The 19,066-nt window shown below is 34.9% G+C and overlaps 1 protein-coding gene and 1 long non-coding RNA gene across 7 annotated transcripts in view; one reads left to right on the top strand and one right to left on the bottom strand.

The window, feature by feature from the left end:
- MOB1B (MOB kinase activator 1B) overlaps positions 1 to 19,066 on the top strand; it is a 58,148-nt gene extending 39,082 nt beyond the window's left edge. For 3 of the 4 annotated variants that reach the window (XM_025435575.3, XM_035712453.2, XM_025435576.3), the window contains 4 exons: positions 236 to 329; positions 5,844 to 5,977; positions 8,127 to 8,290; positions 11,104 to 17,112. In XM_025435575.3, the coding sequence (XP_025291360.1) occupies positions 236 to 329; positions 5,844 to 5,977; positions 8,127 to 8,290; positions 11,104 to 11,181 (470 nt within the window). In that variant the 3' untranslated portion in view covers positions 11,182 to 17,112. Of the gene's footprint in view, positions 1 to 235; positions 330 to 5,843; positions 5,978 to 8,126; positions 8,291 to 11,103; positions 17,113 to 18,721 lie in introns of those variants that run through there. The other variant, XM_049093049.1, reaches the window with a different exon arrangement.
- On the bottom strand, positions 8,261 to 9,739 carry LOC112652120 (uncharacterized). Of its 3 annotated transcripts, none has more exons than XR_003131251.3 (3): positions 9,540 to 9,739; positions 8,779 to 8,915; positions 8,261 to 8,532 (listed from the first exon to the last, which is right to left on the bottom strand). It is a non-coding gene; the product is annotated as an uncharacterized LOC112652120 (long non-coding RNA). The 3 variants fall into 3 exon arrangements; XR_003131253.3 differs by having other exon boundaries at positions 8,779 to 8,918; positions 9,540 to 9,738; XR_003131252.3 differs by having other exon boundaries at positions 9,572 to 9,736.

A 19,066-nucleotide genomic window follows, 5' to 3' on the forward strand; every position in this document is an offset into this window, starting at 1 on the left:
TGGTTATATGTGTTGCAAAGGATTTCTCCCACGCTGTGCTTTTTTTTTTTTTAACCCTCTTAAGGGAGTCACTTAATAAACAGAGCCCCTAATTTCAGAGTAGCCAAATATTGTAATTCCTGTGTATACTTTTCATCTCTTCTTTGTAGAAGAAAGAACACTGATAAATCTAGGATTCTGCTTGAGTAAAATTAAAATTTAATTTTTTACTCATAACTGATATTTTACTTTGCAGCTGTGGATTTCTTCAATCAGATTAATATGCTTTATGGAACAATCACAGATTTCTGTACAGAGGAAAGTTGTCCAGTGATGTCAGCTGGCCCAAAGTAAGACACGGTTCATGATTAATTCTCGTTTTTTCTTAAAAATTCTTAGATAAGAAGTTTCTGACCATATAATTTCTCTACTTAGGATCTCCGTCAGTGGTTCACTAATGACTGATATATTAAAGTCCAGATTTCTTAGCCCAAGCTTTATTGCCCTCCTAGTATAAGTTTGCTTATGAATCTCCTCTGGTCAATCCAAACTAGATTACTGGAAATGCTTATTTCCTCCATTATTTACACTCTGAAAACCTGCACATTCCATTATTCTCTTGGATACTTTTCTTTTCTTCCCATCTCCCTCCAATCATTTTTTGGTAATATTTCAAGAAATCTTACCCATCTGCACGGCCCACATCAAATGTTTCCTTGTTTATGAAACTTTTTGATTTTTTCAGACTAAATTTGGTCTATTTAGCTTCTTTGTCATTGTGATTACACTTCTTTGTTATAGTACTACTATTTACACGTGTCTTATTTAACTTATTAGATTCCTTCTTCATTTAAATCCCCTTTGATGTAAGAACAGTGCCTGCCACCTAGTTAGCACTTGGTAAATGTTTGCTTGGATCAATAAATTTTTGAAACTGGATTTTATTATTTTTATGGCTGATAATAACAATGACTGGTGCAATTTATTTAGTGTTCACCTAAAATGTTAAGCCTTTCATGCATTTCATCTTTTATTTCATATAGCAACCTTAAGAGGTAAGAAAAGAAATGGAGACTGAGAAAGTTAAGTAACATGTCCAAGGACCTATTATTATCTGTAAGTAGGCAGAACCAGTATTGAAATCCATGTCTCTTTGATTGTAGTGCCACTACTCTTACTTGCTACATACAATAATAACAAAATATTATTTTATTATAAGAAATATTAATTGATACTTATAAGACATAAAGACAGGGAAGTTTTAATTTTTTAGTGCTTTTTTATAAAGTATATCCTATACCCCCATTACATTCAAGATAGAAATATCAAACCAAAACAACACTGCCCAAACTTACTCATGCTTAGGAGTGTTATCATTATAAGTTGTGACCTTAGTTTGCTAATCAATTATTGTAGAATACTTTTGGTGACTTATAAATTGGAGTGTCAGAGTCAGATTGCTAACTACCCAGGAGATGCAGTTTTAGTACTTCATAGTCCTACTTTACTTTCTTTTTTTTTTTTTAAACCAATTCACCTATTGAGCAAAGTATTACCTAGTTGGAGTTGTCTGCCTTGTCTTTCAAATTAATTCCAAACGAGTTTAGATGTTTCTTGGAATCCAGTTCTTTTAAAGAGGCCTGAAAGTTTGCCATCATCAAAGATGTTGAAAAGAATATGATTTGAATATTTCTTAAGGTAATTTGTCTGAAAGAACTTATTTTCAGACTATTTCAAACTTTGAAACTTATAATAATTTTAAGTGTACAGAAAAGTTGCCAGAGAGCACAAGGAACTCCCATATCTCTTTCACAACAGATTGCCCAGTTATTAACATTTTACTGTATTTGCTTTGTCACCTACTCTGTGTGTATACTCCTTAACAGTATTTTTTTCTGAACCTTTTGAGCAAATTGTAGACAGTAAGGCCTCTTTACCCCTTCATATTCAACCGTGGATTTCCCAAAAGCAAGGGTACTCTTCTACATAAGCAGTATACAAAACCCTCCAAGTCACTCCTTCCAGTCCACAGACCCCATTCACATTTCATTACTGCTTCAACAGTATCTTAGTTTTCCCTTTTTGGTCCAGGATCCAGGATCCTATCTAGGAATATGTATTGCATTTATTTGACTTACGTCTTCAGGTACCTTCAGTTTGAAATAATTCCTCAATCTTTTTCTGGTATTGCCCTTTATATAGAAAAGAGTTAACAAAGCAGACCTCTTGAAAGGCCTATATTCAAAACTGATCCATGGATAGCAACTGGGAACTTGGTTTTCAGAAGAGTTCCCACCTTCCTAACTGTTAAGACTGGCTCATAGTGCTTAAACTCTTTGTACAGACAGTATAGTTAATGCTTTCCTTCTGGGAATCTAGAATTTTATTAGGTGCCTGCACCCAGAAGATGCCTACTTGACCATCCTCAATAAATATAACCTGGACATTGAGTCTCTGATGAGCTTACTAGCTAGACATTATTTAACATGTGTTACCATAACTGAGTCTTGGAGGAATTTAAGTGTGGCCCTGTGACTCCACTGGGAAAAGACTCTTGGAAACTTGTGCTTGATTTTCTCTGAATTTTGCTTCATTTGTTTTTTCTTTTTGCTGATTTTGGTTTGTGTTCTTTCACTATAATAAATCATAGCTCTGAGTACAACTGTATGCTGAGTTGTGTGAGACCTCTTAGCAGATCATCATACCTGGGGGTGATCTTGGGAACCCCTGCAGAGTCTAGTCTGTCTGCTGTTTCCTTATGACCACATTTAGGCTATGCATTCTTGACAGGACACCATAATTTTTTTCTCAGTGAATCATATCAAGGGGCATATAATGTCAGCCATCGCATCATTGGTGATGCTAACCCTGATTACTTTATCATCTTAGCATCTGCAAGGTTTCTTTATTTCAAATTTGTCATTCCCCACCCCTTTGAAATTGACTAGTATTTTATTGTGAGGTTTTCTGATATTATACCAATATCCTGTTCCTGTGAACTAGGGAGGATTACTGCCACTTAGAATACTGCTGTGATCACTTTCCCCACAGAAACCTTAACTAAATGGCTAGTTAGGAAGAATATACATAATTCTTCAAAGTGACAGATGCAGGCTCTCGATACTACAAAAACAAAAAATGATCTTTCTTTTCTTCTTTCATCCTTTTATTCTTTCTTTCCTTCCCTTCTTCCCTCCTCTCCTACTTACCCTCCCTCCCTTCCTTCCTTTTTTTATTTTGAGAATCTTAAGTTTTGTCCATTATTAGGGCTGACAAGATGCAGTGGTCATTGTGCTTTGCTGTTGTTAGCAGATGATGCTTGGGATTTACCAAGGAGAGGCATTTGTTAGTAGCTTAGTATAGGCTCTGTGCAGGGTGTTATTAAGTGATGGCTCAGAGGATTTTGTCAGTTATTTTTTGTTATTATTAACCAAGAAATGATGAATATTTTGCCGTTCATACCATGATGACAGAAATACATTTCGAAGAGAATGATCTGTCAAAATGGAATAAAAAAATCAATGTGGGTAAAATAGAGTTACAGGATGAAGTCACTTAAGTAGAAACATGAAAAAAGAAAAAAAAAAGGATCAGGAAATCATAGTTCTAGACTGTAGAAGTATAAGCAGTATGTAGTTTTATTTCTCAAAAAACACTAGCATATTCAAAGTATGTTTTAAAAAGCTTCAGAATATTGGAAATGATTTTTAGGTCAACTGTGTCTGCTTTTGATTTCTGCATTTAAAAATGAATATGTAACACCTTATCACTAACAAAATGAAAAATATGATTGGGATGGAAGGCAAAAATGTTAAGATTTCTTAATATGTGGGAGAAAACATGGATGAATCCCTGTCTTTAAGTGAAGAATAATGATGCTAAAAGTTCCACCATTTGTGGTCTCTGTCTCCTAGAACGAGAACAAACTTAAGTCTCCCTCAGGATTTTAGCTTTAATTTAGGAAGAATCTCTTGACTGTGAGAGTGATTAAACAGTGGAACAGAATGCCAAATGTTGGGGAATCTCCTTTTGGAGACCTTCAAAGTAGACTTGACAGTCAGTCCTGTTGCCCAGGGTTGGCAGTAAGACGTGCTGTTAGAATGTTTTTTCAGGTGTATTGTGTTTAGGTTTATTGTTTAGGTGTAAGAATGGAAAGCTTCCTTATTTAACCGATTTCAAGATAATTTTCATCATTTAAAGTACTCTGTATTTTTTCTGTTATATTTTCTTTCACCTTTTTTGTTAGACTCACTGACCTATCATTTTGTCAGTTCAGACTGCAACAAGGTTAGAACAACAAAATTGATTCAAAGTGGTAGAAGTAATCTTTTGGAAACTAAAAAACAAAATGGTAGTTTTAGAGATTTTTATGCTTTGGAGTTTCAGCTGTGTGCTTATTTCTTATCTTTTTTTTTTTTTTTTTTTTTTTAAGATTTTATTTATTCACGAGAGACAGAGAGAGAGAGGCAGAGACACAGAGACATAGGCAGAGGGAGAAGCAGGCTCCATTCAGGGAGCCTGATGTGGGACTCAATCCCAGGTCTCCAGGATCACACCCTGGGCTGAAGGCGGCTCTAAACCGCTGAGCCACCAGGGCTGCCTGCTTATTTCTTATCTTAAAAATCAAGTTGTTTTTGTGTGTGGGTGTGGGGTGTGTATAAGTCTATTACCATTTTTGTTAAACTGTTAGCTACTCATTTACAAGCCTCTCTCCAGTCTGTTTTCCTGTATGATACAATATGGAAAGTATCTTTCATTTTAGTGTCCATTGATCAAGAACAGTATTCTTTGATAAAGTATTTTTCATGTGGTAGGTGTACATTAAATGTTTATATCAAAGGATAGTGTTCTGTTAATACCCAAATCCTATAGGTATCTTTATTTGGGTTGCCATCTTTTTTTCTTCTTCTTCTTTCTTCTTTCTTCTTCTTTCTTCTTCTTCTTTCTTCTTCTTCTTTCTTCTTCTTCCTTCTTCTTCTTCTTCCTTCTTCTTCTTCTTCTTCCTTCTTCTTCTTCCTTCTTCTTCTTTATTCTTCTCTCTCCTTCCTTCCTTCCTTCCTCCTTCCTTCCTTCCTTCCTTCCTTCTTCTTTCCTTTTTTTTTTTTTTTTTTTTTTTTAAGATTTTCTGTTTTTATTCATGAGAGACATAGAGAGAGGCAGAGACATAGGCAGAGGGAGAAGCAGGCTCCTCACAGGGAGCCTGATGTAGAACTCGATCCCAGGATACCGGGATCACGACACAAGCCAAAGGCAGATGCTCAACCACTTGAGCCACCCAGGTGCCCTGCCATTTTTCTTTAAAGACATTATTTAACTCTTCAACCAAATGTACTCAGATATTGACTCATTCTCCTCTTCATACATCTTACTTTGGAGCTTCCATATTAATTCTCTCTCCTTAATCCAAAATTTAAAGTCTCAAATTAAAAGAATTGTATTGCATAAGGAGATATGTTTTTTGAAGGAGAAAAACAACCATAAAGGTTAAAGAAGGTTATCAGAGAAGCAAAGTAGGAAGTTAGCTAGATTTTCTACTATGGCAATGTATGATTCTAAAATATAAATACAGTATCTAAAGAAAAGCTTACAAAAAAATGAGTTTGATGGGATCTGCTTAGTTTGGATCATGATAAATGCAAAATAGTCCAGTAACAGTTTAAAAACTCTAAATTTAAATGCCAAATATCTTTATTTAGAGGAGCAGACTGTTTGTTTGTTTGTTTATTTATTTATTTTTTAGGAGCAGATTGTTTAAAACGTGTGTCCTGTGTACATTCATAATATACATACATATATAATTAAAAAATACACATTTTTATAAGTATATACTGATATTTTATGTTCCTATTATCTTTCCAATACAGATATGAGTATCATTGGGCAGATGGAACAAACATAAAGAAGCCTATTAAGTGCTCTGCACCAAAGTATATTGATTACCTGATGACTTGGGTTCAGGACCAGTTGGATGATGAGACATTATTTCCATCAAAAATTGGTATAATTGTTTTGTGTAATTGGAATCCATTATTTATCTAGTTTTATATATTTCTAGAGCTTATTGGCTCTCTAGACTACTATAGGTATCAAAATATTTTTAATTGTTTACATTTAAAATTATTTTATCTCTTTCATACCAGAGTTTATCATGAATATTAAGTTAAACCTCCCTGTAATTTTAAATGAGAATATCAGTGTATCTTGGATAATAACAAAATTTGGCCTGTGTTATAGAAAAAAGAGACTGTATACCGGATAGGCAGCCAGTATCATCTGTCACGGTCATATCCATTTCTTGTTTAGGGAACAAGCTTATATTACTTATTTCCAGTTTTACAGTGTATTTGTGGCAAAGAGGGAGTTTGAGTTTATAATGATAGTGTGAATCTTATACACTGTGAAATCAAGCTAGGTGAGAAGAAACAAGATCTGAGAGGTTAGCCTGTTACCTGCTTTGAGTGACTTTTGCTTTTTTTATATTTACTCTTAAGGAAATTATATTTGTTTTCAAGTAGAAATTATTCACATCTAGATAATTCATATGGTTTTACTCTCTAAAACTTCTTATAACGTGTTTTCTGAGAAAATTAAGAATTTGTTCTTCTATCAACAGACAACTTTTTTAGTATATTTTATGCTTTTAGAGTTTGGAAGAAGGGTGTGGTAGAGGAGACAGCAATGTAAATAGTTGCTGTTATTATGGATTGTTTTAAACACATTTATTGAATGTCTTAACTACTTTGGAGCCTTTGTAATAAGAGGCTGTTTTTTAGGACTGCCTTACTTATATACCTCATAATCATTTTGGTTAAGTGCCCTCTCCTTTTATCTCCCATAATATATTTTGTGACTTTTTATTTTGACTGAATTTCAGGCTTTTAGAAAATTTACAAGAATTATGCAAAGAATCCCTGTTCTCCCCCCCACCCCGTTCTGCACTCCCCACAACTTCATGTTTTCTTTTTCCTGAACTGTTTGAGAGTAAGTTGCATGCATTATGTCCCTTTATCCAAATATGCTTTAGTGTGCATTTTCCTAAGCATGATGTCTCTTTATCCAAATATGCTTCAGTGTGCATTTTCTTAGGAAATCACAGTATAACTATCAAAATCAGGAATTTAACAATGATACAAGAGTATTATTTAATTTGTAGATCTTATTCAGATTTTTCAAAATTTCCCAATAATATCCTTCATAGCAAAAGAAAATCTCTGACATTTGTTTGTCATGTTACTGTAACTTTTTAAAATATGGAATATGTGTACTTCATTCTTTTTTGGTCCTTGATGACACTGACCTTTTCAAAGAATATAAGCATCTATTTTATATAGTGTCCTTTCATCTTGGTTTGTCTTGTGTTTCCTTGTGATCTCTCTCTATATATATTTTAAGATTTTTTTAAAAGTAATCTCTACACCCAACATATGGCTTGAACTTAAAACCCCTAGTCATGTGGTCTGCTGACGGAACCAGCCAAGTGCCCTGGTACCTATAATATTTTTAAATGAATGGTAGGCAATGTGATGACACTGAATCCAGTAGTATTAGGATTTGGCTTGTGTATTACCAATTTGGTTCATTTAGCCAGTGTAACAAAGGACATGGAATTTTTCATTTTTCTAGTCTGTAATTGTTTAATTGCTATAAAAGTGCTCTTATTCATAAAACAATGAGCCTCATTGAGAGGAACTGCAGCTAATTTCAGAATAAATGTAGACCTGGAGTTGTAATGAAATAATTTCCATCAAGAAAATATAAAAACATATTGCAAGCTTTGTAAACAAAACTGAACATGGTTAGGTTAGTACATTGTACTTAACGAATATTTATATTGAGACTTGATGTTAAGAAATCTGAGGGTGTAATTGTGAGTTTTAGCTTCATTACCATCTTAGGCATAAATCTATTTCACGTTTTGAAGTGGCAGGTATATAAGAGACTTAAGGGGCTTATTCCATGGAACTTTTGAGGTTTATTTTCATTCATGATATGTTGAGAACTTCTGAAAAGTACAGTGGGTATTTGGTAATAATTCACAAATACTTTTGAGCTTCGTCTTGTTACTTTATATTGCCATTTGTTGGTAAACTCATACTACCTTGTTCTTGTCTCTTGTTAATAGAGAGGGTTATTTATCTATTTATTAGGTGTCCCATTCCCGAAGAATTTCATGTCTGTGGCAAAAACTATCCTCAAACGCCTCTTTAGGGTTTATGCTCACATTTATCATCAGCATTTCGACCCTGTGATCCAGCTTCAGGAGGAAGCACATCTCAATACATCTTTCAAGCACTTTATTTTTTTTGTCCAGGTAAGTTGAATTAGGAGGCCTTTTTTACTCAGTAAAACCAGTTATCTACAGAGTTCCAGGGTGAGTCTCGCATCTATACTCTTAGGATAAAATTTGCCGTATCTCTCTAGCCTTTATCTTCGTATGCTTGCCATGATGATAAGGCCTTTTGTTTCTGATTCCATTCATCTCCAAGTTGGTGGCATGCCAGTCTGAAATGGATCTGAGAGGTGTCTTGCCTTGAATTTGCTTCAGTTAACAGGCTGTAATGGAGGGGGCTGAGTTAGGAATCTGGCTCGTTTAGCAGGCCTGTAGATAAACTTGGTCTCTTTAGCATTCCTCCTAATCACCTTAACCCTCACTCAATACCTGCCTACTCTAGATGTTTTTTTGTTTTTGTTTTTTTTCAGCAAATTCTGTCCTGGAAATGGGCTTTGAATATAACACCTTTCCCCCCTCCTTTTAAAAACCATATTCTGAATAATTTTTAAGTTAGGTACTACTCATACCTGAAGAACAAAGATGTTCCAAAGAGTGTTGCTATTCCAGAGGTCCATTAGTCTTTTTTCTGACTCCAGTTGACCTCTTCTTCCTTCTCCCTTTAGTTCTCAAAGGTGTAGACTAAGAGGAGTTGGATATTTGCATTCTGCTATGATAATTAGATCATTAGTAGGCAGGATTGAAAGAGGTGGAAATGGTTAAGCTGATCAGCTTTTTTTTTTTTTTTTTGGTGGAGGTTGAGAGAGTAGATGGTAGGCAGAAGTCCAAGTCTTGAATCTGTGTTTTTTCTTTATTTTTTATTAAATATATTATTTATTTGAAGGACGGTGAGCCAGAGAGAGAGAACCCAATCAGGGTTCTCCCTCTGGGAGGGTCAGAGGGAGAAGGAGAAGCAGACTCCCTGCTGAGCACAGAGCCTGTCATGGGGCTCAGTCCCAGGACCCTGAGATCATGACCTGAGCTGAAGTCAGATGCCCAAAAACTGAGCCACCCAGGCGCCCCTATATGATCTTCTTTTAGAGTGTAATGTTCTCTCTCAACTGCTACCAAATAGTAGGGGATTGATAAATACAGCATTTGCCACATCTGAGCCTATTTACATCTCAAGATACTGTGACTTTCTTAAAGGTAGGTCCATTAGTTATACAATGACCCTTTGACTGAGTAAGAGGCGCTCTGACCTGGGCCTCACTGTTAATAGAACCCTATTCTGGCCCTTCTCCAGCTGTACTCCCCACAGTGTAAGGGACCCATAGGGCAAAGAACATACCTCCCAGATCCCACTGGTCTGTGCTTAGGTACCTGACACTTCAGAATTTCCTTTTCACATGGTCCCAGTTGTATTTTCAGCATGTTCACGGATCTTACCCTTGGGTCCATTCTTTCAAGGGAAGGTGATATCTCTGATAGGTGGTACCTCTAGATCTAAGGGGTAGTCAGATGGCAGCTGTTTGTGAGAGTATGACCATGGCCTATATAAGCCTAGGTAAACAGATGGCAGCTGTTTGTGAGAGTATGACCATGGCCTAGGTGTCACAATCCTATAGGCTGAGGCCCCTTTTTGTGCAGGGTGGAGCTGGGGGTTGGAAGATCAGGGACATTTGCTGAGGGTCAAGGACAGACTCTCCTCATGTTACTACTTTCCAGTGCAGAATCCTGAGGAATTTTGAGAGTTCTAAATTTGAATTTGCTTTCCTGGTCACTATGAAGGCATATTTGTCAAGGCAGGAGAATAGAATATGTTTTATTTAACAATGTATTAGCTTAATGTATAAAATTTAATAGTCATGTGATATATATCAATTTGTGTTCTTAGTCCAGATCCCACAAACCTTAGGGGGTAGGTTTGCTCTTAAATGCTCCCTAATGCTTCCCCTCAGGTTGGCATATGATCATGCTAATAAATGAATGAAATGGGAACTCAGAATGTCCCACCAGGACAGAAGATCAGAAGATCAGAAGTATGGATGGTTGATGTTTATTAGCCTTACAATTTTATTTATTTATTTATTTTTTTAATTTATTTATGATAGTCACACAGAGAGAGAGAGAGAGAGAGAGGGAGAGAGAGGGAGAAGCAGGCTCCATGCACCAGGAGCCTGATGTGGGACTCGATCCTGGGTCTCCAGGACCGCACCCTGGGCCAAAGGCAGGCGCTAAACCACTGTGCCACTCAGGGATCCCCTAGCCTTACAATTTTATAGTTCAGGGCAAATCTATTCGGAACTGAACTTCAGAATGAGAGGGGTGGAATTTCTAAAGAAGTAAAAATTAAATCCAGACTTTCTCATTTGTTTCTTATAGGATTTAATTTATCATTTGTGGACTTCACATTAGTTACAGTTATTCTCATACCACATTTTATGATAGCTTGCAGATGTTAACTATTTCACTTTTCATATAATACTGAAATTTGCCTGAGATGCTAGTTTTTGGTACCCACTTGGTTGACTATATCTAAATGATACTCAGGTTATTCCCTTTAACAAGAAGCAGCACTCCTACAAACTGAGTGGGATTCACTTTATGCCAGGGATTACATGAAGCAGTTAACACACGGAATCACATTTAGTCTCCACGGTAATTTTATGAAGTAGGGGGATTTACTCTAGTATTGTTACAGACACGTACAAACATAATATCCAAAGAGCTTAAGTGATTTGTCTAAGGAAGTCACAGAGCTAGGGAGGAGAAAAGCATTTTTTTTTAAAAAAAGATTAGACTTTTATTTACCTTGAAAGCTAATTTCCAACAAATGTTAATAGAAAATCTGCTTTTGGAATGAGATGCAAATAATATGTTTTCACTATTTTTTCCTGCCTTATCATGCATAGGAATTCAACCTTATTGATAGAAGAGAACTTGCACCACTCCAAGAACTGATTGAAAAACTCACCTCAAAGGACAGATAAAAGGATGAAGAGCTGTGCAAGTTGTTCCTCAAATGAAGTGTGTGGAGTGTATTTGGATTTTGTTGTGTTTTATTTTTATCTTGGTCATTTTTGTCTTAGGTTTGGGGGGCTTGTTTGGGTTAGTTTTTCTTTATTCTGAATAAATTAAACATATTCTATTGCTAGAGGAAGCCAAGAACCATTCTCTATATATTTCATAGGGGTAAATTTTGTCTTAGTGGCATACAGTTTTTGTTTTTTGTGTTTTTTAACTTGGTTTGATTACTTCCAAATTTTTTGATAATACTGTGTGTTGAAAGAAAATGCTTACTTAATTGGATTGCTGATGGATGGGGGTTCTGTGTTGTGTAAATTGTGGCCAATTTTTGAAGTCCCCAAAAGACTTATGTTTTTAAGTGCCTTGGCAGGCTCACTTCTGAAGTGCAAAGCACAGACATTGAACTGAACAGGGCTTGAAATACTAGGAATACTACCCAGGGCACTTACTGATGCATGTTTCAAAATATCTATGATAAAAGCCATAGTTTACCTAAATTGGTGATCTCCAGCTTTTACTACATTGAAGAAACACAGTTTGTAAAGGTGTGCATGTAGAACATAAAAAATTATTATTTTTGATATTGATGATAATTAACAAATGCTTTCAGTTCTACAAGCAGGTCTTTTTCCATCTCTTGATATCTGTGATATTGAAACTTGAGGATGTTGAAGTGTAATACCTATTGCATTTTAGCTTCTTTCTACATGTTAACTGCACTGTAGGTGTAAAAATTCAGGTTATATATAGGTTTACCATCTTCAGAGGTGATGCTGAACTGTGAGGTTTCTTAGCAATTGCCAAATGAGCCATAAGTCTACAGAATCCCCTTCTACTTTGAAGAGGAGGGGATGGATAGGAGTGTGTGTTTGGTTAGGAGGGTTAATTTGTATGGGGAGCTATGGATGAGGTTAAGTATGGTGAATCAAATTCGAAAAGTCTTGTCTTAAAATCCTTGAATAGAGTGGCATGAAGATTTTAACCAATTTCTTATTAACAAAGTTTTAGAGACTTCCTTTTAGGAATCAACTTCCATGAGAAGTTAAACATAAATGATTAATTTTAGGTATAGACGTTAAACATGGAATTTGAGGACTGTTTCGGGAAATTGATCACACTCCAGCATTTCCATTCAGTGAATGGAGCTGGTGTTTGCCTGTCATTTTAAAATGATACAGTAACTTCTTTGCTTGTGATAGGTCCAATTTGAAGCATTCTGACTTCTGATTTTTCCACTGTGAAAGGAAATCTTTTTCTTTGCAGTGATATCAAAGTGATATCAAAGTGCTAATTCAGTAGTATTAACTTTTCCATCTTATTTGTCATGACTTTCTAGTAAATTATTCCCATGAGTAAAAAGTTGAGAAACTTAGTTTTAAAAAATAATATTAGCATTTTTCACTTTAGTTTTATTCTTGAGAAATATCTTTTTCAGACTTCCAGTTTTAATTTTGTCATTTCTAGTAAATCTCTTTCCGTCAGTTTAAAATACATACCTTTTTCCTTGTAGAATAGAAATCTTGCTCTGAAATTACATAGACTAAAAATGATCAGTAGGAAAAAATCTAAAATGAAATCAGTTTGTTTTTGCCATTAACAATGAGAGCAGTGATATAATTTAGTGCCATTACAATTATGATCATTAGGAACTGCCTTTTTCTCCATTTCATTTCTAACAATCATTCTCCAAGTACCAACAGTAGAAGTAACAGGAGAGCCTGGCAGAGGCAAATCCATTGGACATTCATTGGTAATGTTTATTGACAAATTACAGTGAGAACTAGCTGATTTCCTTAAAACAAATCTTTTGTTATCCAAACAGGTAATATCAGCCACTGTGGGTTGATTCAGAAATAAAATTTGGTGTCAAGTGATTTTGGGTCCTATTTGTTTATGAAAATGAAGCCCGTGATTTTTCAAGTAGTCTTCCATACTGCATTTGACTTTAATATCAATGCAGTAACAAAAGGGTTGCAATAGCCAAGTGTAGAAAATAGTGAAAAATTGTTCTTGCTCTTTTTAAGCCTTACACAAGTAGTACACAGTAAAAATGGAAAAGTGTTTCTATAAATTAATGTTTAGTAGTAGGCCCTACTTTCCTACTGTATGTAGATAGGAGTTTATTGTCACTGTGTCATAATCTCAGGTGCCTGCTTCTGAGTATTCCTTTAAACAGAGGTATTATTAGGAAGTAAGGAGATGTGTAAGTGTATATATGGTAACAAAGTAGAGAAGTTCTCCCAGGGAGAGGCCTGGCATTGTACATGGTGTTACATGGCTATGGGTAGCATGTAAGAAATAACTGATTTAACAAAATGTTGCTTTGATTAGTTCCCATAAGTGTTAGTAAGATGCCCTACAGAATAAGGATCAAATTTTGGTTTTGCAGTGGAGTTCGCTTATAAATGTATATTGGATTCTTTCCTGATCTCTTAATTTAATTTATAAATAAGCAAGATAATGATTTCCCCCTTGTTCCTTATACAGAAATCTAAAGCAGAAGTTGGTTTTCTCATCCAATAATAAAAGCATAAAATATAAAATAGTTAACATAGTATTATTGTGACAATGCTTTGGTTAAATGTTGAAATGAAGCAAGTTTTAGGAATTATTTTAAATGATGGAGTAATGGTGGTGGAGAGAAATTAATAACAAAGAGTGAAAATCTTTCACTAAGCAGTAGATGGTGCTACTGGATTTCATTTGCTGACTTGATTATTTTGTTTCCCATAAAAACCATGGCATTAGACTGCATTCAAAGAGTAGTGTAGTGTGTGTTAGTTTAGCTGGTAGAGGCTTTGGTGGTCAGTTTAATTTGAAAGATTTTAGATTGCTTTCCTTTTTTCATTTGTACATTCTAAAGGGTCAGCATAAAATGTTTTAGGTGGGAGAAGACAGGTTTGGTGTATAATATATCTCAGACTGAGTTACTGCCTGGCTTATCAGGAATTATAAAACACTGCAATCTCTTATCTTCAAGAAATATAGATGATGAGGATATTTATATTTTACATGTAATCACCAAACCCCAAACTGTTTTATGTATTAGCATTTTCCTTGCTCATAGGAAAATAGCAAAATGACATTTCTTTTATACTTTTGTGTACACCCTCTCTAAGAGAGGTTTTGATAACCAATGAAATGGTAAAATATGTGAGATACAATTATTAAGTTATAGGACTTTCTTTTAAAATAAGTGTGTCATACCTTAAACATCCAAATGAGAGTTGATCTTCAGAGTGATTCCTTAGGGAGCTCTATTCTTTCCAGCTATATTTTGAAGGTGTAATGTTTTTGGAACATTTTTAGAGATGCCTTGAGAATTGGTTTATGACTATGCAAGAAAATCTATTTCGTCATTTTAGCGTGCATGAAATCTTTTTTGGCAGCTTAATATGTATGAGCTATCTCAGTCCCCAAACCAACTCAACTTTGTTGTTTCCGTAGAACTTTAGTTCCCTACTGGTTTAGGGAAGTTCAAAAGACTGGCACAGATAGATAGATAGTTAAATAAATAAATAAATAAATAGGACTGGCATAGGTTCTAAATTTGCAGAAGACAATGTTTTGAGCATTGTTAACATCATTTTAATAAGGAAATATTTTCCTGATATCACTACTTTGAAGTAGACAGTATCATTTGGATATATAGGTTTTATTTAATTTTTTAAAATTCAGTTTAATTACCTTACAGTTAAATATAATAATTAAAAATCAAAATCTATCTCGTTTTCTATTTTTGTTTCTTTCCCTGATAACTTTTAAATTTTATCTTCACTACCGTAGGATAATTTTGATTAGAGATAGGAAGAAAAAATGGATCCAATATTTAAGATAGAAGTAGCTTAAGGTGACAACAGCCTTTACCTTTTAAACATATTTTCACTCAAATAAACAATATGAATTTAAAGACGGCAGATCATTGTACAAATTGGTAAATTTTATATAATAAGTATGCTGAGTTTTAAGCCTGTGTATCACAGATAAAATATTTAAAATTGTGTAATCATTTCATACATTTATAACTTGAAATTTTTGAATGTCTTTTTAAAAAAAGATGTGGGACCAGAAGTATATTTGTAATTTGAAAATGTGACTGCTTACCAAGGGGAAAACTTATTTTGAAACTTACTTGAAATACTAAAGAATAGACCAATTTTTAGAAATGCTATTCTGGATCTGTACTTTAAGAACCACTCCTAAAATAAATATTAGACTTTTGTCATAAAGTTAAGATTCACCTGGCAATTGTTAAATTGCTGTTTTTTTCAGCTATCAGTTTAATGGTGTATGAGATTAATATTTAGAGGTAAATATATGTCAAGATTTAATGGACAAGTTTAAGATACAATAATTCTGACTGCAAACAATTTTTTTTTTAAAGATTTTATTTATTTATTCATGAGAGACGGGGAGAGAGAGAGAGAGGCAGAGACACACAGGCAGAGGGAGAAGCAGGCTCCACTCACGGAGCCCGACATGGGACTCGATCCTGGGTCTCCAGGATCAGGCCCTGGGCCAAAGGCAGCCCTAAACCTCTGAGCCACTGGGCTGCCCATACAATTTGAATTTTTAAGGTGTTCCTAATGAGTTAACCATAGCCTATTTTAAAGGAATAGTACTGTGTTCCATGTTTTCCACTTGTAGCTGAATTGGTACTTAAATTTTGACAAAAGGGAGAAAATACAGATTAAAATATTGAATAATACCAGTTTTGCAAATACGATGTAACTTCTTTTTCTGCATATAATGCTATGCAATAGAAAATTTTACGTACAGTTCTCAAGATGGCCTTTTTGTGTTCTATGTTTGTCATCTCCTTCTCCTTAAATTACTTCTTACATTATTAACTTCCCATCTCCCGAACCCCATCTCACTAAGAAAACAAAACAAATAGATTGATTTTGCAGGTCCTCTTTGTTAGTGATTCTGGGGTATTTTCTGTCAATACATTGACAGAAGTTTTGGAAGGTGCAACTTATATAAGCATTTTTGGTTTGTTTTGGTTGATAGCTTCTTTAAATCATGTCACTGAACCTGAGATATTAATGATTTAAACTTTTTGTTAGTATTTAATTTTTCTGTTTATTATTAAATCTCGTATGTTGGTGTTTTGCGTATGTTTTCATTTTTATTTCATTCTGAAATCCTTGTGCAGGTTGTAAAATAGATTAGTGCATTTTCATGTTAAGAACATGTTTCTCCTTAAATTGTTCTGCAGAGATAACTATTTTTAGGGAAATAGTTTTTTACAGCCACTAGATTGTATTTGTTATTTTTGTACACGCATAACTAAGGTGGTAAGGGCCCTAATCCTGTGGGGAACACTTAACTTTTGTTCTATTTGAAATTTTCCTATACATGGTTCCTTAAAATTACCAAGGAACTGTCATGAAATCTAGGTTGAAAGAGAATACAATAAACATGACAAGACTTAAAGGTTGAATAGAGATCATTTCTGAGGACAAAAGTAGAATACTGCCAGTGCCATATAATGGAAGCATAGTGGCAGCATTCACACCTGTAAATATTGCAGAGAATGTGAAAGACAGGGATCTTGCTCTCATGGAGATACATAATTTTTCTCTGTTTTAAGTAGCTGGATGGGGAGAAATGGTCTAAAATATGAAATGCAACATGAATGCTATATTGAAAACTGTGCCAAGATTACTCAAATTCTGGTTATTACTGATCAGTTTAACTGCTTCATCAGTTTATTTTAAAAGGGGATACTGAATGTCAGAAAATCTGTAATATGTTTAACTGAGAGATGTAAATAATGATACAGACTTGTATGTGCTGGGATGGGAAATATTTAAATTCTAGGTTTTTTTTAAAGGAAGAAACTGAATGTTTATTTAAAAAATTAATAAATAGTTATGTTTGACAATGAATCCAGACTTTGCATTACTGATTATTTTTGCTCTAGGTGTTCCCACATTATTATTATTATTTTTAAAGATTTTATTTATTTATTCATGAGCGACACAGAAAGAGAGGCAGAGACATAGGCAGAGGGAGAAGTAGGCTCCATGCAAGGATCCTGATGTGTGGGACTCGATCCCAAGACCCCGGGATGACACCCTGAGCCAAAGGCAGACACTCAACCTGAGCCACCCAGGTGTCCCTAGATGTTCACACATTAAACACATTCCTAGAGAAATATTGTAAGTATGGAATATGTTGGACATTTAAAATTTATGTTATGCATTTTTTAAAGATATTTATTTATTCATGAGAGACACAGAAAGAGACATAGGCAGAGGGAGAAGCAGGCTTCCTGCAGGAGCCTGGGACCCCAGGATCACACCCAAAACCGAAGTCAGACCCCAGGATCACACCCAAAACCGAAGTCAGTCAGTCAGTCAGTATAAGCTACCAAGGTGTCCTTATGCATTATTTTATTTAAAAAGATTTGTTTAATTTAAAGTACACGCACATGTGTGCATGAGTTGTGCATGAGCCTATAGACAGGCAGAGAGAGAATCTTGAAGCAGACTTCCCGCTGAACACGGAGCTGGATGAGGGGCTCCATCCCACAACCCATGAGATCATGACCTGAACCAAAACCAAGAGCCAGGCACTTAACCAACTAAGCCACCCAAGGTTCCCTGTTAAGCATTATTTTTTATAATGTTCACAACAACCCCAGAGGTATCTCAGTGTCTTACACACCAGAAAACTGAAGCTCAGGAATTATACAAGTCACTGATTAGGACTAGGATTTAAAGACCTAAATAGGTTTGCTCTTGAAATCAGTGTTTTTTTTTTTTTTTTTGGTTTTCTTTAAATATTCTATTACCATGAGGATAGTTAGTAAAATAATTATATGTTGGTCTATCAAGCCTTTATCTAAAATTTTGTTTTCATTACAAACTATTAAAAGAATATTAATAAACAGTGTTGGAAGATCTTCATTTTATTCTGATACCTGAGTTCCAAAAGGCAATGTGTATTTAGAGTATTCTTAGAGTATCATTATTTAGAGATATTTATGTTTAGAGGCATTTGTACCTCTAAACATATGGTACCACAGTCTCCCAGTGTCACTAACTGGTATTTGTAGAAGAGTCTACTTATTCCTCTCAGTACATACCCATGTAAAAATTAACTGTCTTTTGATAATTAGATTCATCTCCCATTGTACTAAATTTAAATAGTTACATCTTCATTATGTAATATTTGGAATTATAAATTTTGGTATCAAGTTCTAAATATTCCTTTAAGCAGCCGTGTTTAATAAATACTAATATTTTAACTCCTGTTTTAAACAGCCCAATGAGAACAGTGTCACATTTTCTTGATGACTAGAGTTTACCTTAACCCACATGCAGCATAATATATCTTCCTTTGATAAGGAGCTATGTAGGACTGGTGGCTATGGCCTTCTAAGCATGTTATTTTGCTATTGCACATGAGATTTGCCGGAAGCACCCTGACTCCCCACTCTTGCTTCTATTATTTTTTTAAATTATTTATTTATTTATTTATTTATTTTTACAGATTTTATTTACTTCTTCATGAGAGACACAGGGAGGCAGAGACACAGGCAGAGGGAGAAGCAGGCTCCGTGCAGGAGCCCGACGCGGATCTCGGTCGGGGCCTCCAGGATCATGTCCTGGGCTGAAGGCGATGCTAAACCGCTGAGCCACTGGGACTTACCCGGCTCTTGCTTTTATATTTTATGATGGCTCTGCATTCGTGTACTTTTAGGCAATAATGAAGGTTACCAGAAGTAATTTATAACCAAACTTACTAAGTCAATAAATACCATTTTACAGAAGTAGTTGGGCTGGTGTATACAAATACATGGACTGTAACCACTACTTATCAATGTTCAGGGACTAT

Source organism: Canis lupus, chromosome 13, assembly GCF_003254725.2.
Source record: "Canis lupus dingo isolate Sandy chromosome 13, ASM325472v2, whole genome shotgun sequence".
NCBI lineage: Eukaryota > Metazoa > Chordata > Mammalia > Carnivora > Canidae > Canis > Canis lupus.